Here is a 27,986-nt window from a genome sequence, read left to right on the forward strand (position 1 = left end):
TGTAAATAAAGAATACTCGTGCACACTGATAGCACTGACATACATGTTTATTTAGATGAGCTGACTTAATATAATGACAAATTACATTTCCAGGTGTAGAACATGCACTTTGGTGTGTTTACATGGAGAAATATTGCCTCTGAACAAGCAAGTACAGTATAAGAGCACTAGACTCATTTCCGTCACCCAGGTAGTAAGATATCAAATAAAACTATCCACTGGACTATTTTTAGTGGAGCTGGAGTTCTGCTTCACAACAGACTTTCCAGTGGATAGCTTTACTTCTGCATGACATATCAGACACATTGTGGGATAGGGAAATTCACAACACTAACACAGGAATTTCATTTCCATAAAATAGTGGAATGTGTTTTCCTATTAAAATACTACATAAAACATAAGCTTTCTATGATCAAATACTGCATGAGTAAAACGTTTTGAAAACAGAAATTATTCTTTCTCATTCACAACAGTTGGTATTTTTTGCCTAAGAGGGTTTGAGCCCTGAGGAAGCTGGTACACCTCCTTAAGAGGATCACTTTCTCTGGATTACAGATAACAGAGACATATGTTCTAACATCCACTCCCACATCCGGTTTGTGCACATGCCACAGGCAATCATGTTGTCACAGACACAGTTACCAGTTACCATGCAATAAATCCTGTCACTGTGAAGCTTGTAATGTTACTATTAGTTGACAGTATGTCAGTGGTGTAGCTTCATCGCTATTGTAAATTTTAAATTGTTTCTAATATTCTGTCACCCTCATGTATTTACTGTAAATGCAGTTAAAACATTATTGGCATTTTTTTCAGGGCTGTTACATTGGATCATTTTATATTGGGCAAGTGAACCTAATAAACAAGTAACTCAGTGCAAATACCACTTTGCATAGAGAGTATAAAGAGAGAGTGCATAAAAAGTTTCACACATAAAATACATACCATTTAATAAGGCTGTCCAACATACTGTAGGTGATTGTTGAGTCAAACACGGCATATATCCTCCATTAAGACGGCTACAGTATGATGTCAATAAACTGTTGTTGTAAATACAAATTTTATCTTTATAAAGCTTAACACAAACACATTTTCTATATTATTAAAGAAAATACACATTAAAAATACAGTAAATAATGAAGTTTGCAGATGTACTCAAATTCAATACAAAGGCATTTATGAGCTTTGTATTGAATTAGGTTAATTCTATACAAGAGTATCTGTAACCTACTGGCAGTCAAGCAGAGCAGATTTTTTGGCATCATGAGAAAACTTGGCAAACAACTTGTCAATGCTGCTTTAAGTCATACTATTCCCATGTTTCTGTGTTCTCTTAAAGCTCATTATTGAATATAGGAACATTGTCATGTGTTTATGGTGACATACAGACACACACGCACACACACGGGCGCGTACACACACATTTTATGAGGAAATAAGGCAAGTATATGAAACATATATAAGGCTGTATTTGAGCCAGGTTGAGGCAAGTTAAAGTTAAACCTACTGAGTGACTGACCAATAATCTGGCTGCTGACCGGTCTGTCAGTTTTAGGCTTATGAAATGATCACAAGTGCTTTGCCGCTGTAAGTGGAAGAAAACTGAAGTGTTTCAATAAACTAGCCAACACAATTTTAAAATACCAGTGATATAAAACGCATGAATTTAATCTCAAACAATTATCAATTCTGGAAATGTGACTCCTTCCGTGCATGGCCATCTCATGTTCTCATTTTTCTTTGTCTCCATCCTGTGTCTGGACTGTGTGCTTACTTCCGTGCAACAGCTTCAGACAGCTTCTTCAGTCTCTTCTTCAGCTCCAGAGGGAACTTCTCATAGCACTTCTTACACACTGGCTTCATATCAAACTCTACAAACTTGTTCCTATGAAAGAAAGACGAACAGTTACAGGCTGGATGTTAGCTGCAATATAGGACAATCATACATATCATACAAATAACCACTATATACTACAACAATACATACACATTGACATGAATGTGCCATAGAAAACAAACTTAAAACAATGAAGATGGTGATCAGTGATCAAAAATAAATATTTTAAATAGGCATTTTCAGTTACAGTTGTCACCACTAACTGCAGGGAGCTGTATTTCCCTATTGTATCGCCTTTGTTCTATAAAACTCTTCAAGTTGTCTAGAACAGTGGGAAAAAAATCTTGCTGAACAGCATACGTTTTTTTAATAGTCAATGAAGGTTTAGCATTTCTTGTCTATTTCTACGTGACTATTCTCAGTCTGATTTAACAAAATACCCAATCAAGGGGTACAGTATGTCCACTGAGTGTCTTCTGATTTTTTTTTTGTATTAGTGTATAAGTGTCTAAACATTTCCCTACAGCTGCCCCTGGACGACGAACCCTCCCAAAGCAGATTGGCGGGATCAGAGCATGTAGTAAACCCAGTGGTAAACCTCGGCACTAGCACAGTTGGGGCCAGAAAGCTGTCGGAAGTGATTTAGCCTTTACCCTTGTTGCCCAGACAGACTGGGAGATCTGAGAAACAAAGCCTTCCCTTCACCATGTGGCTGATTTTCCTGTTTGCATAGCAAAGGTTACAGGAGCCCCAGTCTTAATCCTGGGTAGTGTTTCTGGCTGAGAAGCAGTCACGTATTGAAACACTTCCAGTGTTAGGTCACTCAAATACTGTATGTTCAGTCAGCACATATTCATCTACCTAATCTCTGCTTTCATACTTTGGCTAGAATGAAAAAAAAGTATAATGACATGAGGAACATGAGAAAAAAAGTGGAACAGAACATGTTAAAATATGATGACAACGAAACAGCACAAGAATAAAAACATAAAGGAAGAAAGATGGAAACTGACCAAAAGCAGAACAGTGGAAATGAGGAAAAAGGATAAAGAGAGGATCACAGACACATGGGTAACTTGGGCAAAAATTTCTTCTTCTTCTCTTTTGAGTCTCGCTCGCGTTTGGCTAGCTGTCGTTTCATGTCGTCTGGCAGGCGTTCGTAGCAGTGCTTACACACAGGCTTCAGGTCCACCTCCACAAACTTGTCCCTGACAGAGCAGGGAGGAAGGAGAGAGGCCAAGAGTTGTGAAAGAGGTTCCAGAGAAGAGGAAGGGGAGTTGAGGAGGAGGAGGAGAAGAAAGACATTGAGAAAGAAAAAATAGAGAAAAGCAGCAGAAGGATGAGAAGGGACAGGAGAGGAGTAGATGAGATAAAAAGAGAAGAGACAGCAGAGACACATGCAAAAGGACAACAAAATGGGGGAGAGGTGGAAAGATAAGCCCACAGAAACACAAGGTCAAAAGAGACAGGTTAGAAAGTCAGAAGTGAACAGAACTGAAGACCGACACTTAACAGCAGCAGAAAATCCCAGAATGGCAAGCAGCAGAGAAAAATTGGCCAGTTCACATGCAAGTGCTTAGACGTCTTTAGAAAATATAATTAATACCGTATTAACGTTTCAGTGTGTCTCTTAGACTCAGTGGATTACTTACTTAAGGGTGAGTTTGGTGTTGCAGGTAGAGCAGGCAAAACAGTTCACACACCAAGCCTTGTTAAGGGCAGACACCACTGAAAAAAATACAGTCACATGAGACACTGATCCAGATTGCTACCATATACATAAACAGGTAATCTAAAACTCATTTTCAAGTAAGAACTTATAAAAAAAACTAAATCAAAATATAGTCAATGTGATGTAAAAGAAAAGCCCAGGGTAAAAAGTGCTCTAATGAATACTGATAGTAACAGGGCTGCACAATGAATGGACTGCCTTAACTCCCCCAACCCCCCCAATAAATTATGTTTTCTCACCATCTCCTTCAATAACACGATTGCAGTGGTAGCAAACATCTCCAAACAGCTGAGTGTGATGAGGAGAGAGAAACAGAAGGTCAGCACTACAGTGACACATTTTCTGGGTTATGAAATTATGCAACACAATGTAGCACAGGCAGCCTTCATCATGGTTAAAATAACACACTGCACTCAGATCCCATGCAAACAAACACAGGCGAGAGAGGCAAACTTCCCTGGAAATAGAGTTCAGTGCAGTACCCTAAAAGTACAGTGCCTACCCCAAAACACAATTTGAATGGATATATAATATTTTTATTGAAATATCTGCCAGCAGTTGCATTTCAATGTGAGGATTACCACAACAATGTATTCATGTTAATTATTACAAATTATTACAAAATCTTTGATTGGAAAGGGGATTACAAATGCGGTGCTGTTTGCATGTAACTTTAAATAGATATATTAAAGTTTCCAATGTGGCACCTGTTTGTTACTTATGTAGACTTTGATACTGAGAGTTGAGCTTGTTTTAATGATACTGCAAAAGGAGCCAGATGAGTAGAGACTTCATGGCAGGAAAAACAGAGAGGCAGGTTTCTATTTCTATTCGTGTGTTTCTACATAAGTATTCCTTATACTGTGGAGCATTACCTGGTTGTAGTGTGTTTCGCAGTAGGCCAGGCCCTTGCGTTCATAGTGACGGTGTCCCAGGAAGGGTTTCTCACACTTAGCACACACAAAATGCTGCAAACAAACCCACGGCCAAGCACACATGGTTAGGATAGTAATTAGTCAGTATATTATCACTTTCAGACCGTTTTACAGGGAGCAGAACAGTCTGGTCAGATCAGATGTCCTGTTACTGCATCCAAACTGAACACAGTTGAGTAGAGATGGTCAACAGAATAATGACCTCTAGAGGGTGCACTATTATTTCAAAAGATGTGAGCAATTCATGGTAAGAGCATGGAAGAATTTAAAGTGAACTGTACAGTTTTCTTAATAATAGGCAATTTAGCCAACTCAATGACAGCACTAATGTGTCTGTAAAAGGACATCATGGATAAGTACAACAGAGCAGGTTTACACCAATATGGCAAAGGTAATATTTGCAGTTCTTTATTTTTTTTAAAATTATACTCAAAATGAAAATTTCACCCCAAAATTTTATTCTTTAGGAGTATAAAAAAATTCACATATATATATATAATATATCTGATTATATATTATTCAACAAAGCAAACAAAGAGAGCCTGTTTGTTCCCTGGTATGTCAGTGCATTACTTCTACCTTCAGGATCAACATGTTACACAAACTAATTAAACGAGTTACATGGAATTCCAGATAAAATAATGAGTAGTTCAGTATAGAGCTCTATACATACCGAGCTAAAAAAGGAACTAATAAGAGGTACATTGAGTAAATATGATACAGTGTAAAAGCCCATAGCTTTTGAGGTTTCATGGCCTGGACCAAGGTGGTGGAAGACAGATGGAGAGCTTTTAAAAAAAGGACTAATTGGTGAACTTCCATATTAGTGTAACCCTTAGATGAAGGTTGAGAGATTCTAGCCAGCCAGGGAGTGAGACACAGCAGTCATCATCTCATCAGGACAAGCCACATTCTCCTCACCATGTCAAAGTGTCTCTCACAATAGGCATGACCACCTCGCTCATAAAATGGGTGGCCCTGAAATGGGCGTTCACACACAGTGCACACATGATGCTACTTGTGTTGGAGGGAAGGCAGGAAAATGGGCAGAAAAAATGGAAAGACAAGAGAAGATGAAGAAGCAGCAGGCAGTGGTGTGACACCAGAGAAACAAATAACAGAGATGGGCTTCAGATAAGGTCGGAGGTGGAGGAACCAAACCTAACTGTGGAGACAAATCTGGTACAAGTATAAGTCACACAAATCACACTTAAAATAGATGGTGGTAGATGCATATGCTTAAATGAATATGAATTTCTCAAATTTCACAGTTTTAAATGGCATTTATGCAGGAAAACTACTTAATTACTGCAAACATTGGGGCGCTTAGAGATAATGTGCTTAATATTTGAGGACCGTAACAAGTATTTATCTAGTGATTAGACTGTTTCTGTATATTCAGGAAGCACTAATAATAATTTCAGAACACAGACAATACTTAAATTAAAATCTACCTGTCTGGACTGGTCTAATTTCATCTTCTTGAATTTGAGTGTGAAACTAGTTCAGGTATAAGGTCTGCTACTGTCAAAATAACTTAGATTGTTTCCAGAAGGATTTAAGTTTAAAAATCATACCTCCACATGCCACTGCTTGCCCATGGCATTGACCACACGGCCCTCAATGGGTCTCCTGCAGGCTCCGCAGATGGGGACACCCATCTTGTCATGGCAGGGAAGGCAGTAGAGCTCCCCCTTCAGCTCCCTGGCATCAGCAGTAAGCTCCTTTCTGCAGAGACAGAGTGAAGAATAACCATATATCAGCTGGGTTTTGAGTCCGGAACATGCCAACATGTAATGCAATGTAATTCAAGATATTATAACATTATAATAAAATATCATTAGCCAATTTGGCTGAGTCAGATTACAGCATGGACATTCCTGCTCTGTTCATACAATTACAGTTACATAGTCTGTCCACCAGAGAGCACTATGAAGTCTTTGGTCCATCATTTTGTGGCAAATTAAAAAACGCTGGATTGGTTCTGGATTGTTCTAAATCTTCATAGACTGTACTTTAATTTGGCTTTATGCCTATTAAATTTTCACAGTAAGTACATTTTATCAGTTTATCAGAACTGTATCAAGTTTTTATGTAATAATAAATAAAAATGATAATCATGAGTGATCTCAATACATTCAAGCCATTCCTTTTGAGCATCAAATTCACAAAAACTTGGCTGAGACAGGAGAGCATAACAAATGAACAAAGTCTGAGCCTGGTGTGGAATTAAAAATGTTCCATCTGTGTGTCTGAACATGAAGTGTTTTTAAAACTCTATGCAACCTGATGGCACTCGTCTTCACGCTCTGAACGACTCATGAAACTGACACACCTGGCTAAGTACGAGTGTGTATGTTTACCCGCAGTTGGTGCAGTTGAAGTGATCAGGGTGGTAGGGGTCATTCTTGAACAGCAGAGGTTGCTCATCAATAATGGCGTGACACTTCTGGCAGATGTACTTGCCAAGGCCCCGAGCTTTCTCTCTGTTGTGACATGGACGACACAGGTGCCTGGTGACAGGGACAAACAACAATATAAAAAGAGAAGTATAGAAAGAGATCCTTGATTAGATACTCAATTCATAAACTACATTAGAACAATAAAGTATTGATTCAATTCATTTATCTCCCATTGTATGTTCTTTACTTGTACAGTCATGTCAGTGAAAGCTATTTGTCCTGTGCGATACAAATGATGCACTGATAGACACTAAACAGCAGTGCTCGATATCATACTCCAAAAGTCCTATTCCTATTTGCAGCACGTCCTGATCTTAGACTTTACAGCTTTCATCAACAAAAGTTAAACTTCACAGTTTATAGTACACAGGGTATCTGCAGGTTTCTAAGAGCTAGATTTAAGACTTTTTAAGACCTTTTTAATACCACGCTGAATGAAATTTAAGACCAATTTTGTAGAAATAAATAAAACATCCCACAATACAACCAATTACCATAATACACTGTTTATTGATATAAACTGTTTACACACCGTTTGATTTATTGAGTAAAACGAAAATAAAATGCCAGGTGTTTTCCGACAGGTTTCTGCAGCCGCTTTGTCTTATTCACACCGCATGTGGGTCTCCAAAGCTTTCATACCCATTGTTCCGAGTTTTACATTTTTTTGCACAGCCTGCACCGGACCTCGAACACGTTGCCACTAACTGGACTTAACCATGGCGCAAAATTAGGGTTTTGTAACCAATTGTCATTAAATGTACATTTACCCATGGCAAAAGACCAATGCTGAAACTTTCCCGCAGTTCACGCAGCTGCCGGAAAGCATGTGTAAACTCCCCTCAAACGCGTATTTTAGTTGGTTCCGCCTATTTCGTTCTGCGTAACAAATACGCGAAAGGCTTTCAAATAAAATCTTCCTTATGGGGTCGGTTAGATTTCATTTTAAGACCTTTGAAACGCGAATTTAAGACATTTTAATGCTAATTAAGGCCTTAGTTTTATAATATGGAATTTAAGACTTTTTAAGACTTTTTAAGGATCCGCGGACACCCTGGTACAGAACAGCAAGCTAAGTATACCTCTCTCTTAATACTAGCTTTCACCTCAGCGGGATACATCAAAGAGAGTTCAAGGAGAAGATGATCTTGAGCTATAGCCAAGCAAAAATCCATAGCAGTAGTAGAAATATCGCTATTAGATAAAGCAAGCTCTCAAAAGTCAAAGACTGATATGATTATATAAATGTCACCAGTGAAATCAGAGTAGCTCAATGTAGAGTGACTGACCTTCCAGCATTCTTAACAAATCCAACATCGGCTAGCACAGCCTGGCAGATATCACAGCAGAAACAGTCTGGATGCCAACTGTTGTTCATGGCCTTGATCACACGGCCAATGATGAATTCACCTGAAAGAATAACACATAATAAAACACATTTATGTTACTTTTTTAGGGGACATAGGACTCCAGACTACACAGGTTAGCCCACATGACCCTGAATGATTAAAAGACAGACAGTATTCATTCTGTTTTACTGTAGTTTTTATACTTACCACACTGGTGGCAGCAGGGTGCGAACAGCATCTGGAAGTCATGCTCACAGTACTTCCTACCTTCAAACTGTCAAACAATTTGTACAGAATTAGGTAAATCACCAAACTGTACAACAACATATTATTATATTAGTAATCCTATTAATATTAAATATTATCCTAAAAACACAAACTATTTCTAATATTGTTATTCTAGAGACTATGTTGACCATGTCAAAAATCATAAAGGTACCCAGCTAAAAATATGACTCAGAGTATGAAATTCCTCATTAAAAAAAAAAAAATGCAGAAATGTTGGCATTCTGCTATTTTGTGAATGCAAATGGAGGCACTTTAGGCTAAACTGTTCGGTTTGATATCAAACTGGATAAAGTAGATCGTACAGTTTAATGACAACAGCTGGGAAATGTTACTCAGCAACAATGACTGATGTACTAGGAGAGGAGGACAAAGCAAAGTGAGAAGACAGTGGAGGAAAGATTTTCATCCCATCTAAATCTACACTGACATTATAAAGCTGCATTTTAGAGACAGTGATTAGACAGAAACACCTAAAAGCTTTATTAATATATAACTATATTTAGCAAGTTATGGTTCATCCTTCTTTATTTTAGATTTTATTCTGTTTTCAAATGTGCAGCACATAATGTGGACATGGGCTTAAATATATAAATGGCATGTCACAAGTCCCCATGTGATATTAGTCAGTGCAATATTGCTTAGATACTACACTGCATGAACATAGTGGTTTTTCAAGAGCCACCAGTACACCATGGCTTTATTTGCTGTACGAGAACACCACTTCATAGAAGAGATGTTACTTTTCAGTTTTGAAAGACTTAATATCTTGTGATAAAATACCACTGATGCTCAAAAAGTACCTATTGTGACTGCATCGTGTTGTAACAAAATATTGACATTTCTCCCTTCACTGTAATATAGTTAGTTCTAGTTTCGTGATTTTCTATCCATTTAAAACTACATACTGAACAACAGTATGTTCCCACTTCAAATACTGGCAAGTTACTACTGTTCAGTTAAGAGGGAGGGGGTATTTAGTTTAACTGTTTATTTGTGGCAGAATAATTATAGAGAAGATTAAAGATGACCACACTTGGCTTTTATATTGTATTGACTGATGCACTGGAGACACCTACTCTTTGGCAAATTGACTAAGATTAAGAGAATCAGGTTCTCTGGGGCCTGCTGGAGAGACATCTGGCCTTGTGTCAATGCTGGTGAGTAAGCAGCTTACTGGAAACGGGTGCCTATTAATTCAATGCTGTATTACGGTTGCTCTCTATCTTCTTTGGCTTTGTTCTTTTTAGCTATGTGTTTAAGTTCTTTAATTTAAGAGAATAAGCATAAATAGGGATCTGCCTATGAAATGAGAAAGTCAGTTCCTTAACCCATCATGAACATTTTAGATGTTTTTTAGGTTGAAAGTTAGGTCTGCGCCTATTCTGTCCACACAATTCTTACTTTGGCTTGCAGCAAATGGAGGATTTGTATTGTATGTTAAGTGTTTTACGGCATGTAAAAGCCAGTCAGGGCACTTTTTATTGATCCAGGTTGACTATAAAAAACTAGATCATTTGCAATGCCTGTGTTTATTGTAATCTGTTGCCTCTAGGTATGTTTAAACCTGTCAGGTATCACATAATAATAATAATTCACTGCATTATAAAGGTTAGCCTAAATACATTTGTAAAGACAAAGTGTTACCTCATAGAAAAGTCCCTCTGGGAACTGCTGGAAACACTGGGCACACACAAAGCACTGTTCATGGTACAGTTCCCCATTGCTGTTCACTATCTTCTCTGCAGGAGCAAAGCCACTCTTGCAGCGCTCACACATGGCATTGGCCAGAGCATTGGCCATGTTGCTGAGAAGGAGAAAAAAAAAAAAAACACACACTCAAAAAAATATTAAAAAAAAAAAAAATATATATATATATATACGTACAAGTAAAAAAAGAAAGCAAGGTAGCAGTGAATGTGATATTCTACTATTAAGATAAACTTAAGCAAAACAAAATTTTTACATCCATCACAATACATAAATCGATCTGCTTTTTGAGCCTAAGTTATACTTGATTGTCTCAACAGAGAAAGTTAACAGCATGATTATATTAGCTTACAGTAATTTATTATGTCAGATTTTTGTACTACCAAGATATCAGGGTGGTGTTTCATGACATCACTTAAAATATTACATTTTTTAGTCTGTTAATAAGACAATATATTCTGCTATACTGGCTATTTAATTTACTACATTTCTTCAACTTAATTAAAAATATCTGATTATTTTCCATGCACTGTATGTATCAGGACACACCTAATACCAATATATTAACATCTAGTATCCCATGTTTCTCCTGTCTTAAAAACAACTGGAAGGTCTACTGTGAAAAAGGAGAGCAAGTGAGGAAACTATGATTTAAGTATGCATAAACACACGCAGGCGCACAAACACAGTCACGTCTCACTACAGTTGTGAGGAGACTCAGACATAATCCATTCCCTAGACACTAACCCTAACCTAAACCTAATTCTAACCCTAACCCTAAAACTAGGTCTTAACATAGCACTCAAAAAACCATTTGAAGTTAGGAGGATTGGCCAAAATGTCCCTATAAGGCCAAAAATGTCCACACAAGAATGATATAAGAGTAAAACATGTCCACACAACCATAGAAAAACCCACCCACGCGCACACATGCCCGTGCACACACACAATATCTTGGTTGCTTTTGGCTCTGCTTATCAGGGTGTGTGCATCACTGAGGTGGGAAATCTGCATGCTAACTTTCCAGAAACAAGCTGAAGTTCCCTTCAATTCAGCACTGTCAGTGATATAGATATGCACAGATATGGGTGAATATTATATAAAAAACACCAGTCAGTCTAATGACTGTTTCAAAAACACAACTGTGGGATAGTTAGTTTGACATATGAAGCTGATACTGGCCTTTTGTAAAAAGCATTCAGATCGTGTATAATATATCAACAGGGCAGGGCCTCAGGCTAATATTTTTATGGTGAAAGTACTGATGCCAGAAACTGCAGTACAAATGTGGTTACACTCAAAAACCTGCCACAGTTCTATTCTATAAATTTATGCCTTTTTTATGCTCACCATCACAACTTGCTTTTCAAAACACAAATATGAAATAAAGACAAATGAACCCAAACTTTAAAATTTTAAATTGGCTTAAAATAAAGTTCATTGATGGAAAATATATGCCATGGCTGCGCTTCACTTCACAACAGGAACCCTTCATTCACTTGACACCTACACTAATGGTTGGTCAATAATTACTGGTTTTCACTTCTGATCTGACTGGAAATTCAATCTCAGAACACAATTAGTCAAATTTCTCCCACATTCTCCTTTAGAGTGAATACATCTACAGTGAGAAATATGCCATTCAACTGCAGAATCGGATGTCAGTTTATATTTACACCTACTTTATATAGTTGTTGACAAGGTTTGAGATTTCACCAGAAGGCAAGTCATGCTATCATCTAAACACTGCTCACAGCTGGCTGAATGGTCAACTTTGTCTATAACATGCTCAGGATTAATTTTCGAGTTTGTTTTTTATACTTTCAGGGAATATTGAGAACAAGATTGTGGCTTCTCCACTTTAGGAATATGGGGTATGGATGAATGTGGTATAGTAACATCTCTAGCAGTGGAAAATTTCTGTACAAAACTGCAACAAACTGCTTAATCACAAGCAAATGTCCCAGTACTGATGCACACAATAAAAACACTGTTTAATACCTGAGGCAAAAACTGCAAGCAAATGGGATTAAGTAGTAGACACAGATGTCGAGAAAGAAAAACTAAAATGGAGAGAGACTGGTGGGACCATTCCTGCTTTGTTTGAAAGGTCAGAATACCAAAGTGTATCCAGGCAACACACAGACACATACACACAGGCCCATGTAAGATTTTTATGGCGTGATGCCATGTGTTGATATGAACTTAGACAGATCAACAACTCCAAAAACTTCCAGACACACAGCTCAGCACCTCTCATTTCTTTGGCTTTACTCCAAACTCCACATCATATTAACAAAAGATATGCATGAATAAACACAGCATCCATTTGAGTATATATTTGTATATACCTTGTCTCAGCTAATATCACTTCCACTGACAGCCCTGCCCTGTCCTGAGGACTCGTGGGAGGAAGTGATTTGTCCCTCTGGCATTTCCACCCTCCTATGTGCCTCAAGTATGGGCCTATAAGCAGTTGTAGGACTCAAACAAAATAACTCAATGCAATTCTCCCAGTCCTTGTTGCTGTAACTCAAAGAGCTAGTAAACAGAAGAAAACCGCACAGTGAAACCAATTAGACTGAAGTACTCATTAGCATTGTAAAGAGGGCATGATCCCTCACCAGCTTCCCACCAGCTACCAATTGTTTTCCATGTGGTTTAGGCAAAAGTAATGCTGTAAAGGTCTTACAGTCGCTGCAAAATGCCTTATACCCACCACCATCCAGATTCCCAAAAAATGATCGGGTCAGCTGTTCCTGCAGTCTCTTCAACAAAACTGACAGATGATGATTTTTCTTATTGATTGTATTTCAGGCAGTCTTTTGCGATGTGTTTATTGCATGTTATATTGCAATGATGACGAAAATACAATATATCGGTCAGGAATACTGCCACAGACCATTTTCAGTAATATCCATCCACATTGGAGACAGGTTTTGAGTTTCAGATGTCACATATGGTCTTTAATGTTTTCATTACTGAAGGGACTCATCCTATATTGACTCCAAAGGTGACAGCTGCTTGCTCTTCCCATCTCAATCCTCTGCCTTCATAACCTAAATTTTGATTTATATCCTCAGCCTGGCGACTCAGAGATAAAAACCTCATGGCTTCACAATACCCCTTCACACACATGTGGATGACTACATCCATGTTATCACTACAGTGATGAGATCAGATCAGTCAGGAGAACATTATGTATATTTAGTCTTCCTGTCCTTCACACACACACATACTTGGAATACCAGCTGGCGTATTCTGCTTTTCATAACAACTCCCCCCCTTGACGCAAAAATAGCTCATCCACTGTGCTCCCTCCTGTAGCACTTAGAGCTATCCCTGCACAAACCTGGCACCTGCAGCAGCTTAAGGAAATTAGACTGGCTGGTAAAACCCAACTACTAAAATATATGAGTTCTTCACATTTTGTAACATTGCTGTAAGCTCAGTGAATACACATTAATACCATGTCTGTGTATGTGTACCTTATCACATCACAAAAATCAACACCAATCACAACAAAGTCGAATAAAAAGTGGAGGTGTGTCCCAGAGAATGATAGACTAACAAATACAATGAACACTTAAACTATCATGCTATGATACATTTATACACCACCTCTTTGAAAAAAGAGGAGGCAGGTTTTACAAACTGCAGAATAATATCTTTTTATACCCAACTAGTAGGATTTCTCCAATAAGAACAATAAGAAGTCATAACAAAAACATAATCAATATGATTTAGGTCAATCTACATCTGTCTGCATCCACATATCTATACACTTTGGCTCCTGTCCTATAAACCTCTAGACTAAGTACTTACAAGCGGGCGTAAAAATCACAAAACTCCTTATAGACTTTGACATCGCTCTTCCGCCTCTGAGACTTGGACACTGGGACCTCAGCCTCTCCCCCATCTTCACCCTGAAGCCTCTGGTGGTATCCGTTCATCTCCTCGTGAGAAACATGGTCCAGTGCTTCCCTATCCTCAGGTATTGATGGTGGTACAGCACGACCTTTCATCTCTTTACTCATTACAGCACTTTGAATTAATGGAAAACTAAGACTGTGTTAAAGTAACTGCAAAACTTCTAACACATCACTTAGAATCCTCTTTCAGTGTCTATTTCCAGTAATGGTAAGGGGAATCTAGCAAGCAGTGGGACCTGTAATCCACATAGCAAGAAGGAGACCGAAACACTGCTCAGACTGTGCTGGGAGTACTCTCCCTCTCTCTCACACACACCCTCTCTCTCATGGTCATACTCCCCCTCACTCTCATTCCCACATCGACTCTCTCTCTTTTCTCTCTCTCTCTCTCACACACACTTATTCTATCACATACTCACACTCCCTCTTTCCCTCACTCCCAATGTGACTGTTCTTCTACACACACACAAACACACACACACACACACACACACACACACAGTCTCCCCTACTGTGACACTTGCCATCTATTCCTGGGCAGGTCACTGAAATTAAAGAGCCCACTCCGAGGCCTGTCCAGGGAGAGGTCACGGTGCCATGGTGCATGCACGTACACACACACATCCCTAATAATCTACAATATATCATCTACCCATCCTATCAGTCTTTATGTGTGCGTGTGTGTCATTCCATAGTTGTATAAACAAATTTTTATGCCAGTTCGATGCCATTGTTGTGAAGACATTTCAACGTGGCCATATTGTCCTCACAATGTTCAAATATCTTCACAACAATGGTATCCAAGGTCTGTTTGAAATTTATGACTTAGTTTTAAGGTCAAAAGGAGGATTAGGTTTAGGATTATTTAGTTTTGATAGTCAATAATAGCAAGACAAATGTGTGTGTGTGTGTGTTAAACATCTGCTATCTGGGAGACATAACAATGTGGCTCCAATTCAGTATTGCGCAAAGTGGGGAAAGTAGCACAGCAAACGGAAGAGGCAATCGTAATGAAATACCAATACAACAGGAAAATAACACATAACAAGTTACCATTTATGGCGCCATATTTTGGACATCACTGCATAACACATAGCACAAGAAATCCAACAGCAGCATGTTCCGATAAACACAAAGGAGCTGAAATCTACCCCAGATGCTGTGAGTTGTTTTCCATCTATGAGGGATGCAATGCAGTTTGTTAGATTAGGTCTTTACAGTGTAAGTGATGCTGGTTGGAAAAACCTGGATTCTGCATCTGGGGTAACTTGAAGCAGAATGTTTACACTACAAATTTCAATTGCATGCTTGCAGTCCTTCTTTCATTATCACCCACTAGGTGAATTTGTGCACCTACTTATATAGCATGACACTCCACAGAAAAAAAAAAACAACAAAAAAAAAAAAAAAAAAAAAAGTTTTGCTTGTGAGAAAATCAAAACCACATTTGGTGTTGATAGCACAAAAAGACCACACTAGCTGAGATGAAATCTTTGCACACTTCACAATCATGTTCACCATTTCCAAATATAATTTAAACCCCTTGCTGCTAAACAATGCCAAGAGAATATTTATAGACTGCTTATTTTCGGTAGTAAATGGCCCTGGCGACATTCAAACTCAGGACATAACGGAAACATGGAAAGGGTCTCCTCCACATGAGAGAACAGTGTGAACATCAGTTTAAAATATATATCTGAAGTTATCTAGAGCCACTATAAAATATGTTATTGCCCTTAGAAATTCAGGCATTCCTTCAAACCCATTAATCTGTGTCTCCTCTCGGTAAATGATAGCTCTGTGTGGTTAAACTCAACTGGCATCTCAAATTAATGACCGCTTCCCAAACCATCAAGACAACATCAAGGCAGAGCCGGAAATATGCTTCAGCTTTTGACACTCCTTCTGGAGAACTGCAGCTGTGTTCACCCTGCAAAACTAAGCAATCACTGAATACATACAGATATATAAAAATTCAAAACTACTGTGTATGTGTGTGTGTGTGTGTCCCAGCTGAATCATGTCTCTGAGACCTTCAGTATAGCAGGCTTCTACATTACTCCATCATTCTACAAATAGACACCCAGTGGAGCCTCAAGTCCAAACTAGGTGTTGGCAGCTGCTGTTCTGTGTCTGTGTATGTGTGTGAAAGAGTTTGTATACATAGCAGGGGCCAAATCTGCCTCCTTTGGACATACCTGCCAAGCTGCACATAACGTCCTTAACTATTTAGTCACATTTTTCCAGTTAAATCGTCAACCTGCTGATTTGGATATGATCTGATTTGGTTTTTTTTAAAGTTGATTTAATTAAGATTTTTATTGCATCATATCAGCATGTGTTTCTAAGACTGGGCCCGAGGTATTACAACTACCTGGTCTCTAGCAAGTGACAGTTGAGGTATGAAACAACATAATGAGTCAAACATTTCACCAGGCACCATTTAGCAAGTAAAGAGCTTTTCCAAAAGCCCCCTGCTCTGTGGGGGAGCCTCATCCACTGGGAACCAGTGTTGAATGACTGGGGTACAATGGGCAGAGGGTGGATGCTTAACAGGAAACACACGTAATCTTTCCTCCCGATTACGGTCTTTGCCATGTTGCAGAGTTCCACCCTAAAAGGAGAGGTCAACAAATATGCAGCTGGCGCCCACAATAATAAGACAAAGTGCATTGTTGATTTAGTTCTAATTTCAACATAATTAAGCTTTTCATTGTGTATTAATTAACAAGTGTAATACAGTGCTTCACTGTGCTGTTCTTTAGAGGCAACGTCTATTAATGGCATGTTGTTAGACAAACACTGAAATGTTTAGGCCATTTTCGAAATTATCAGTGACTAAGGCCAAAGGATTAATAGTGGAAAGTCTCAAGCTATGATACCTTGATGGAATGACTAGATGTCCCTCTCAGTCTGGCTCCGCTAAGTCAGTGAGCTAGTGTCAGTGGGATTTCTGATGATGGTAAAGAGAGGGGAGAATATCACTTCAGTTTTTGTCACTTTTGGTCTTCACATGGTATAATGAGACCATTGAGACTACTAACTGTGGTTCACACTTGGTCATTACACAAAAAATATGCCATTTATCTGGTCAATACATCATATTATAAAAGGTTAGTGTAAAGGGTATATAAGGTTGTCTTTGTAAAGGAGGCTCCATTCATTGTAACACATATGCATATTGAAGATTGCATAATGTGCAGACTGATCCCACTATATGAGTTAGTCTTGGATGTGCTTACTGTACTCTTTATTGTATTTCCAGCCTCTAAAAATACACTAAATAGATTTCTTAAAATTCACACGTTCACATAAAGCAGTAACCAGACATTTCAGCAAAAGAGCAGATATTTTTAAAACCTAACAGCGAGAGAGAGAGAGAGAGCACCAGAGAGAGAGAATGCGAGTGCCGATATGAATGTCAACCTGAGCTTAAAAATGGCTACAGCAACTGTCAGTCGCAGACAAAGTGTCTGTGCTGTGTTCTCACTACAGGACAGGATTTTGAGAGTTCCTTTAACAGTAAAAGTTCAGGGCCTGTATTTATCAAGTGTGTTAGTATTACTCCTAGATATTTCAATGAAAGTTACCTTGGGACTAAGACACTCCTACCTCAGAATAGGACCTCAACGTTATTTACAAAGCCTCCTAATCCAGCTCTTAAGAATAAGTGTGATGTCACAGTTTTACAATACTCAGAGTCGTGGAGTAGCCATTAAAGTGACATGTTTTAGTTTTTTGAGTTTTGTAGCTTTAGACAGTGTCATTAAGTGCTTGCATAATATCTCTCCTCCCACAGAATCTGTGTGCTTGTCTCTGCCTGAACGCCACCTCCTGGCGGCTCCCAACCAGTTAGGACACCTCTGGAGCTCTCCTGAATTGTTGTAGGAGATGATTTCCTATGTTAAGAATGTTGATAAAATGCTCTTAGATCTACTCCATCATTCTGAGAATTTTTGGCCTATATGAAGTGATTTGCTGCTCTGTGATGCCTAATAAATATTGCAGGTCACCCAGTAGGAAATCTATCTATCTGTGTCTATTAAAGTATTTATTTGCACTGGATCAGTGCCGATAACCTAATACAGTTAGTCTCAACACTCTAGGTGAGTCCCCTTTGTTGTAGATTTTTAAGCCAATAACACACATTGACAGGCATTTGTCTATTATATTCTCCTTCTGAGAAGACAAGCCCTGGTCATTATTTACTTGATCTAAAATCAGACTCAGAAAACAACACGTTAGTAAAAACAGAAAATAATACCTAACGTATTCTATTGAAGGGTTATTCAAGGTTTTAACAGTTTCACCTAAAGTGATGCTACACCTCCAAAAAAAGTGTTTGCAGTGGGTGCCACATGGACTCGAACACTACCTGATCTTTACGACAGTCATTCTCATCAGTTTGTGCTCAGTTGCTGTTAAATTTGGATTTTTCTGATTAGTTTGTCATTAATCTCTAAATTTCAGTCTGAATCATTAATGAATCATTAAAGTAATTTTTAAGCAAAAATGCAGAAAAAAAAAACGACCGACGTCAGCAGGGTTTGAAGCATTTGTCACGTGACAGTAAACTGAATATCTTTTAACTATGGGACTAAACAAGCAATTTGAAGACACCCTTTAGGAAATGGCGAAGGCATTTTTTTGCTACTTTTATACATTTTATAAACTAAATGTTTAACCAATTAAATTAGAAAATAAACACATGATTAATCAATCATTAAAATAATTGACAGGTGGAAATGTAATCTAATTTTAATAATTTTTGAGTCATAATCCTTCATTAGAACACACAATCCTGCAGTTAAACCACTTCTGTTTAAAACACGTCTTACTCTTCTGTGCGTGGCAGATATTTGAAAATTTCAGACCCAAACAAAAGCCCTGACTCTCTCAACCAGGGCACGACAAGCAACCTCTGGCTGGAGAACAACTCAAACACACCCTGCTCTCACACGCTAACGCACACACAGACACAGACACACACACACACACACACACTATGTCAACAGCAACCATGGCAACGCAGACATGAGGTCTGCTTGGGCAAAAATCATTTTTTTCTTTGGCAAAGCACTGAGTACATGCACGCTAACACTAGCACACACATGCATACACAGCACTCAGTGACACACTTTTTCACTGACTGTGTAAACATAATCCATGAGTAACACTTCCTTTGATATAGACTTTTTGTTCCAGACACCCATTTTTCTGGCACTACCAAGAATCCAGTTCCACTTAACTCTAGAAGGCAGTCTGGACACACAAAGCCCTTCATGTCCCACCACTTAACTTTTCACTTTCACTGTATTGTAAGTGAAATGTTAAATTAACACATTTATTTAAAACCCAGTGTATGACAGTCTTGATGTTTATATGTTACATCTAATGCTTTATTAACAAAACTTCTCTGAAATGTTGGTCTGTGTCCCTTTGGGTCAGCACCACCGCTTGTTACAGACACTTTATGGCTCTAGATATGGTTTAATAATATAATATGAGAATGGACTACATGCAGTAAATCTCCTGACAGAATTTTCTGGTGGTTTTATGACTTTAGTATTATAGTGTAGTCACTTTTCAGGTGGTTTGAATTTATGATTTTACCTAGAAATGCTGCAAAGAATATAGTTTTGTCTGTAATCACCATACTTGAATCATTATCATTATTCATACTTGAAAAAAAAAAAATCCATATAACTAGAGTTCCTTTTCTCTGGTTTAATGCAGTCTTGCCACATACTGACATGACTTTAAAAGAAAAACAGACTCTTCCTGGTCATACAAATACTGCAGAATCAGAATCAGAAAAATGAGGAGTGAATAATACTATTTATCCTCCAGTACATGTTTACTTCCTGCAAGTAATCCATATTCCTCAAACAATTATCTGACAGTGAATCGAAATGTGACAGATGAGTCTGGGGATTTGCTTGCTCAACCCAGCGTACCTGCCCAGTTATAAATTATCTCCTCTCTCCAAAGGTTTTATTTTCATTAAATGATTCATAGTGCAAATATCCTGCTTAGGATAACAGCCAGTTTAACAACTACAAATCACCATGCTAGACTGTACATTGTAAAAGGAAAAAAAAACTATTTTGGCATTGTGTAGGAAGGGGGAGGGCTACAAAACAAGTAAAGAAGTGTTTGTGGTTTGACTGGGGACACCTCTGAAGAGAGAGCTCCCTCTTTCTGTCCACATTCCTCACATTGCTGCATTCCTCTAATCACTTCAGGAACAGAGACACACACAGACACACAAGGACAATAAAAATGCATTGACACAGAGAAAGAGAGCAAGAGAGACAAAGATGTTTGTTGAAAACTGATATTAATGTTTAGTAACAACAATATGCAAAGATCTGCTGCTCTGGGTCACATAGCTGAGAGGAATTCAGCCACAGATGCAATATTTACTGATCAAATACACCACCACATCTCACCTTATCTATCCTTGTAAATGCATGTGACACTAAAAAGACCACCACAAGAGACCACAATACACATTAAAAAGGTCAACATTTATACTGAAAATAAATGGAACTTCTCAGGACGACTGGAGAGCTTGGAAATTAAGAAATGACTCCAGTATTATCTGGCCAAACACCTCCACAAACATTTTTTTTGAGAAATGGGAAAAGTGATGACAAAAAACAATAATACTCACAACGGTTTCATAAACAGCTAATGTGGAAACAATGTTTCGATCTCGACTATTTATGTGTGTTGCTACAGAAAACCAATAGAAGGATGATATTTGGAACACTTTGCACAAATGACTAACATACAGTCATACAGGATATCCTTGACACAGTCAACATACAACATACAGTAAAAAGCAAATACCAACACAAATAACAATTTTCTCAAATATTTCTCAACAAAAATTTAAAAGACTTAAAAGTTCACAAAGGTAGACTCACCTGAGGCTGTCCCGAGCCACGCTTCCATAGCTATCTGGTCTATCCTGCCTCCGTCTGTACAAGTCTGAGTTTGACAACTCTTTCAGTCTCAAAGAGTTCATCTCCCTTTTGCCTCTCTCCCTCCCTACCGCTTGTCTGCTGGGAAACACTCAGTCCACAGAAACAGTGATACACTGAAGAATATGTGTGTGTTAACGTTTGATGCCTACAAAAGGGTCTGTTCCTATTCTCTCTCTCCAACACACCTCCAGGGCTGACACCCTTGAGGAAGGACACATACAGAGGTGTGGTCTCACAGCCTGCACACCTATCAACTGCTTCTTGTTTCTCCTCCCCCTTCTACACATCAGGTAGAGGGGCAATGCATCAGAGCAAAGGAAAACAAGAGAGATAAGGCTCTTTTCTGGCCTTAATTGCCCCCGCTGTCTCTATTTGCCTCCGACCTCTATTTGAGAGGGTACAAACAATTGAAAAGAAAAAGGAAGCCTATTCTCCCTGCCCACACAAATTAATTACCACATACTGCACATACAATAGCAAGCTGTTAGTACTGATAACTGGTTATGTAGCATAGAAGTCACCAATCAGCCTACTGGGGAAACATGAGGCCAGCACTATATGACTGATACTGAACATTTGAGATAAAAAAACAAAAAACAGAAATGTTACAACAACTTATCAGCCAGTACTTTCAAGCACATTCTTGCCATATGACCTTAATTTTTGTGAATTAAAGAACTGTGACAAGTATGTGCTGATACAGGATATTTCACAATTTAAACTTAAAAAAAAAAAGAGAACAAAAACCATACCACTAAATATGTACAAGATAATATTAGCCTGGAATGAATTGGCCTATTAAAACAATTATGAATACATTGAAATTACACTAAATACTAAATGAAAATTAAGAAAAATAAATGTTAAATATACATAAAGTCCCATCTATTAAGCATTTATACAACATATGCATCAGCACATTATCACAATATATGAGTGATGACCCAATAATGGCAGAATTATTACTGAGAGAACCGGTCAAGCTACACTAAATTAAGGGTATAAAGTAGTTTAACAAAAATGACTCAATTACTGTGAGTAAGTCCTGCTTAGATAAATCTTTTGAGCAACCAGCCATATTAAGCACACAATAACCTGATGTCCAGTGTATGGATAAAAAGCAGTCTCACCCAGACCAGGCATAACAACAGTATTTTGAACACAAAAGATACTGATTAGCACAGGGATTAGTAATCATTTAATTCAGATGAGCGGCTTGTTTAGGAAAGCTTCTCCATTGCTTCTCTTCAGTTATAAACTGTGAGGTTATTTCATAGCAGAAACAAACAACAAACTACTGAGAAACGGAAAAATGTCAATCTATGAATAATTCATCCAAATGCTATGTGGGAACAAGCGCTCCTCTCCAAAAGATACAGAAGAGAGCAGATGCATATTTTCAGATGGAGTCCATATCTGCCTGTTGGACATGTTTAATTGAAAACAAGAGGCTGTGACGCCGTCAGAGCAGGGACAGGATTGGTCAGAGGACACGGAACCAAATGAGCAAAGCCAACAAGCAGCTAAAGGAAAAACAGATGTAAATGAGGCACAAGCTGTAGCATTGTAAAACAGAATGTGCAAACTGTAGTACAGCAAAGTGTAAAGCATTTCAGATAAACACAGGTCTCTGTGAACCGCTAACCATTTTCCAAAATGACTGCCACTCAGTATCATTATTGTGACAGCTGTAAATTTGACAGACTGCTTTCTTTAGGTAAACTGTCATTCTGTACATACCCTTCAGTCAGTATCTGTACCTGTCATTATAGATATGTGGAACATGTGAATGTGTTAAAAATATGAATGGACGGGCTAATGACTGACTGACTGACTTCTTGATAGGTACAGAGATTTATGTGTCTGGTGAAGAGTTCACACCATAATCGGCCTGTCCTGACCTGTTCAGCATTCCACACGGGTTTGACGAAGACACACACACAAGCACACAGAAACATAAAATGTGAATGTTGACCTTAATTTTCAGCTTCCCTTCCTGAAGCAGCTGAAGCAGTCACAGTAGCACTGGCTGACATGTCTGAGTATGTCACGATGAATCATTCTGCCTTAAGCTTTAAAAGTGCAATCATCATATTTGACTTAGATGACGTAACTTTGAATTCAGTCCATTTGGCATGTGCACTACTTCAAAATTTCTAAACCAAGAATCTTCACATTATGTAATCAGCCTTACATTTCAAACTGACTTAAAGTGATGATGGCATAATGACAACTGTGAAATTTAAAAGCTGCTGCTGTGTTTTGGATTGTTGTTGCATGTAGGCAAAGTTCTGTGGTGGTATAATTGTGCTGGAAGCAGACACAGACTCATAATCACACACGCCCATCCGGCAGAAACAGAGAAGACATTTTCTAGGAGTTCCAGACTCTACATGAACATCTTTACCATGAGAGAGCACTGCCACTGTGTGGGTAACACTTGTACTACAGCTTCTATCAACTTTAATCTCATCGCTGCAAACCTACAGTGCTGTAATGATGGAAATGCTTTTATTTATTCAACCATGAAATTGCTCTTTGTTGGACACCTGAAATCAGCAATATGTCAAACATTTTAAAAACTGAAAATCTATTATATATCTCCTGGCATACTCTACATAGGAACTATTTGTCATTAAATTAAAATGAATGTGAATCTAAGTAAAGAAAGTATAAAGAAAAAAACTAAAAACACAATAGCAATGCCTTTTTCAGAAAAAAAATACACAATACAATATTTCTAGTTAGAGTTCTAGACAGATAGGTATTGCTCTAAAACCATACCATGGATTATCTATATAACATGAAGCAAGCAATAGAGCGTAATTGCTGGTACAATTACATACACAATGAAAATAGTTGCAAAAATAAAACAGACTTATCTTACCAATGCTATGTGTCAGACTGGTAAGGATATTTTAGTTGCTGCTAAAGTCCCTGTGCTGTCACTGCAAACACCCTGCTTTTTATCTTAGTCTGCATGGCCACATCACTTCCTCGTTGCTGCGGTGTGTGTATTTGTGTGTCTATAGAAGGGTGTGAATGGTTGTGTCTACTTGTGCCTATGTGCCAGTATGTGTTTGATAAGGTTAGACATAAAACCAGTACATAAACCTCTTGTCATACGTGTGAGGTTTAGGCCTTTATTTGTCGGCCTGTCCATAAGGAGGGTGAGAGTGTGTCAGTGTAGAGAAAGGGGAGGAATGAGTAAGGAGGTGTGAGAAGGTGCTGGATGCCTTCAATGGCCAGAGTGAATGGGTAAAAAGTAGTTCTCATAGACCTGTCATGTTAAGTGCTACTCCACATTCTACAGAGAAGGTGAAAGGAGATGAAACCCAGTGGTCACACTGACTGGAAGTTTGTGGATACAAACATAACCTATTCCTAATATCACACTTAATCACTGACATACAGAATGTACTGGTAGAAAAGTGGGAATCACATCATTGAGAATGTGGGCAAAACTATATTAACATTAGCATAAATGATTTCAGAAATGTGTACATATTTTCTGTGAATAAACCAGCATAACACTACAGACTGAAGCAGCTGCTATTTTGAACTGATAACTTTTTGACAACTAAAAATAATTGCATAATATGACTATTTTAAAGTCTCTTTACAGTACACACACACAAACTCATATTGTTATCTTTATTAGGAAAGTCAGACAATACATTCCCTAAACCCTTACTCTGACCACCACAACTAAATTCCTAACTCAAACCCGTACCCTAACCCTAAACTAAACCTAATTCTAACCCCTAAGTCTTAACCCTCAAACAGAAGTCTGAAAAAGTGACTGGCTAAATGTCCTAACTGTGACAAAAAGTCTTCATTCAGATGCAATTATTTGCACCTATGTATACACATAATGCACACAGACACACAGACACACACAGACACACAGACACAGACACACAGACACAGACACACACAGACACACAGACACACAGACACAAAGACACACACACACAAACAACCAGTGAGGAACTAATGTAAGAGTTAGAAGACCTTTGCCCATCCTGTTGTTCCATACTTCCTTCTGCATTTATCAGGCAATTATCTATCACTACTGTATTAAACACATACTGCATACAATATTCTATGAAGAAAACCATGCTACCAGCACAAACAAGAGAATACATACTGCTGCAGCAGGCTATTAGTTTACTGCCATTACAACAACGGCTGAGGACTTTTAAGCAATGCTTCAGTTACAAGGACAACTTTGCTAACAGTTGTAAAAGAAAAACTATATATAAAAAAATAGCTATTTTTTATACTAACATAGGGCTTCCTGGACCTGCCTCAAAAATAAATGCATTTAATGGCAGAGTTCTGGTTGGCCCTTGTTGTGCTTGTAAAACATTAATATAATGTGACATCCAAATACTCCAATGAAGCTGAACTACATAAAAATCAACTGTTACTCATGTTAAAAGTCACAAAGTCCATTTATTTTGAGTAAGCAACAGTATGTGTGGGTTTCACATTCCCTCACATCGCATATATCAATTTAGCACACACACACAGTCCAAACCCTACAGCACACAAGTTCACTGCTCTTCCAAACAAGGACAAGTCCACACTGGAGACTGGGGTATTCATCTAAGCTCTAGTTGTATCAACACAATGTGGAATGAGATAAAATGTAATGCATTGGGAATGCAGCAAACCTCAGGCTTTTAAAAGACTTGCACTATTACAGCTTTTAGTTTCCAGAGTGCTTCATAAAAGCCAGATTCACCTCAGGACATAATTAACTCAGTTGTGATCACAGTAGCATTCTCACCAGTGGAAAAAATACTGCTCTGAACAGCAGTCTCCAGGGAATAAATGTCCAGGAAGTGGTTAGCAAAGCAATAACTACTGTCCAGTGAGTGTGCATTGACATTCCTGTGCAGGGAGGAGACTGATGTGCACAAAATGAAGAAACATCCTCTTTCCTTTTTTAAAATATCATTCTCAATGCTACTTTATGAGTATCATTTCTGTCTAATGTGTGAGGGCAGCTTGAAAATGCTGTATATCAACTTGTCTGTAAAGTGACATTGTCCTTCCAAGCTACATTTTTTGAAAACAGAATATTTGTTTTATTTCAGAAGTGTGACTATGGAAAATAATCTAGCGTGAAAGGTTTTTACCATTTTGGGTAAACTGACTGCTTAATAATTACTTATATTGGTGGAAGCAAATGCTGCAATACAACTGGAGTTATTGACAGCTGTGGTTGAGTAAAAAACAGAACCAGTATCAACCTATCAGGTTTAGGTGCAGTTGCACTTCCAGATGTCTGCACAAAGGCAATCAATGGCATTGTTTAATCAGAGCAGAATCTGAGATTTTATCTTCCAATTGCCTACAGTGTGCTGTATTTTCTGAGCAGAGCCCCCTTTTGTTACTTGACATCAGTTCATCAAACTACCCTCATTTCAGACCTCTGAATTACTACCCAGCATACCACATCCCAGATCAGCTCAGAGATTCAAATGAATGAATGGAGTGAAACAAAAGGGTAATTCAGTCTGAGGGGAAAGCAGAGAGACTAACTACAGACTAAAAATGACTTTTTAGAACTGAGATTCCTCTCGTTTGTTAACAGCTCTTGTTAAAGCCTGTACTGACAAGACCCATTCAGTGAGATAATTAATAAACAAGTAACCTGAGTACAGTACTTGACAGAAACCTTAAAAGAGCTTTGGCATGTGTCAGATAAAAAAGTGTTCCTGTTAACTAGATGGTGCAACTTCTATCACAAGGGTAAATGACGAGGATTAAACAGATTAGAGAGGGACAGTGAGGTCTATTAGCTTAGCTTAGCTATCTCATCTGTTGCTGATATTTCTCTGTGCTAAGGCTAAAAACTGTGCTCCAGGCTAGGTTTGTTGTATTGCTAGCACCATAAAAAATTTACATTATTCCAAGGCCAATAATTCATACCTGAGAGCAATTTAAAAGCAAGAGACCGATCTCTTTAGCTAAAATAAACCAACAAAGGGTTTCCAACAAACTCCACTCAGAGCTTCTGTCATTGCACTTACTGATAGTCCAACTGGGCAGCCACAGCAGCACACACCAGATAAATGGCACAAACTAATAAATAGCATAATAGCGATAGATAAACAGCACGATTTCAAGAGCATCTGAACTCTAGAGAGAGTTTTCCAGCTCCCATCATTATTAGGGTGCAGGGCGGTAACGACGGCGAGCAGCTTCAGCTTTTCCAGCGGCCAAGCTGAGACTGTAGTTTTCCAGAGAAATGAACTGTTAGTGTGTAACGTTAGCTAACTAGCTAGCTAACTAACTAACTAACTTGTTCTCCGCTGCACACAAACTATGTGTTTACGGGAAAACCGACATTATTTTCAGGTTTTAAAAGGCTTTTCTGCGCCTAAATGAAAGTTTCTCCGGCCCATGAGAGCACGGGACATACTGCGGACTACGTTTTCTCAGTTCTTACGGCGTCAAACTGTCAACTTCCTCAGTTTTCAGACATCTGTCTTTACAAGGAAAACACTTTTAAACTTCTGCCTTACCCGTTTGTCATCTCAGTTATTCCGAGCATCACGGCGCTGTCTCCACGGCCTGACGTCCTCTTTCTGCTTTGAGCCGCAGACGTCCAGATGTTGTGAAGTCTGTGACGTTAGCCAGCCCAGACTTTGACGCGCGCGCGCGCAGACACACACAGCGGGCAATGGCGAAAACAAGCCTCGCCTCTGTCCAACAACCGTCAACACACAACTAACGCA

The 27,986-nt window shown here is 38.5% G+C and overlaps 1 protein-coding gene across 6 annotated transcripts; it reads right to left on the reverse strand.

The window, feature by feature from the left end:
* Positions 1-29: 29 nt before the first annotated feature.
* lims2 (LIM and senescent cell antigen-like domains 2) lies at positions 30-27,911 on the reverse strand. 6 transcript variants are annotated; one of them, XM_026295293.1, is made up of 11 exons: positions 27,774-27,911; positions 10,248-10,407; positions 8,523-8,589; positions 8,256-8,376; positions 6,868-7,017; positions 6,082-6,232; positions 4,445-4,537; positions 3,809-3,857; positions 3,490-3,565; positions 2,851-3,045; positions 30-1,885 (listed from the first exon to the last, which is right to left on the reverse strand). In XM_026295293.1, the coding sequence occupies exons 1-10, from the start codon at positions 27,800-27,802 to the stop codon at positions 2,895-2,897; spliced, it is 1,047 nt and encodes a 348-aa protein (XP_026151078.1). In that variant the 5' UTR covers positions 27,803-27,911; the 3' UTR covers positions 30-1,885; positions 2,851-2,894. The 6 variants fall into 6 exon arrangements, with proteins under 6 accessions (XP_026151078.1, XP_026151079.1, XP_026151077.1 ...); XM_026295294.1 differs by lacking the exon at positions 27,774-27,911 and adding an exon at positions 24,122-24,229; XM_026295292.1 differs by lacking the exon at positions 27,774-27,911 and adding an exon at positions 21,175-21,645.
* Between the last annotated feature and the right edge of the window lie 75 nt (positions 27,912-27,986).

This window comes from Mastacembelus armatus, chromosome 21 (assembly GCF_900324485.2).
Source record: "Mastacembelus armatus chromosome 21, fMasArm1.2, whole genome shotgun sequence".
Taxonomy (NCBI): Eukaryota; Metazoa; Chordata; class Actinopteri; order Synbranchiformes; family Mastacembelidae; genus Mastacembelus; species Mastacembelus armatus.

What these genes read in the sequence shown, in the direction of transcription:
- lims2 (XM_026295290.1), bottom strand. Translation starts at nt 14,347, where the DNA reads ATGAGTAAAGAGATGAAAGGTCGTGCTGTACCACCATCAATACCTGAG. An exon ending in TGTGATTTTTACGCCCGCTT is followed by an intron (nt 10,408 to 14,135) that starts GTAAGTACTTAG and finishes TCTCCTTCTCAG; the next exon opens with CAACATGGCCAATGCTCTGG. An exon ending in AACACCAAACTCACCCTTAA is followed by an intron (nt 3,046 to 3,489) that starts GTAAGTAATCCA and finishes CTGCTCTGTCAG; the next exon opens with GGACAAGTTTGTGGAGGTGG.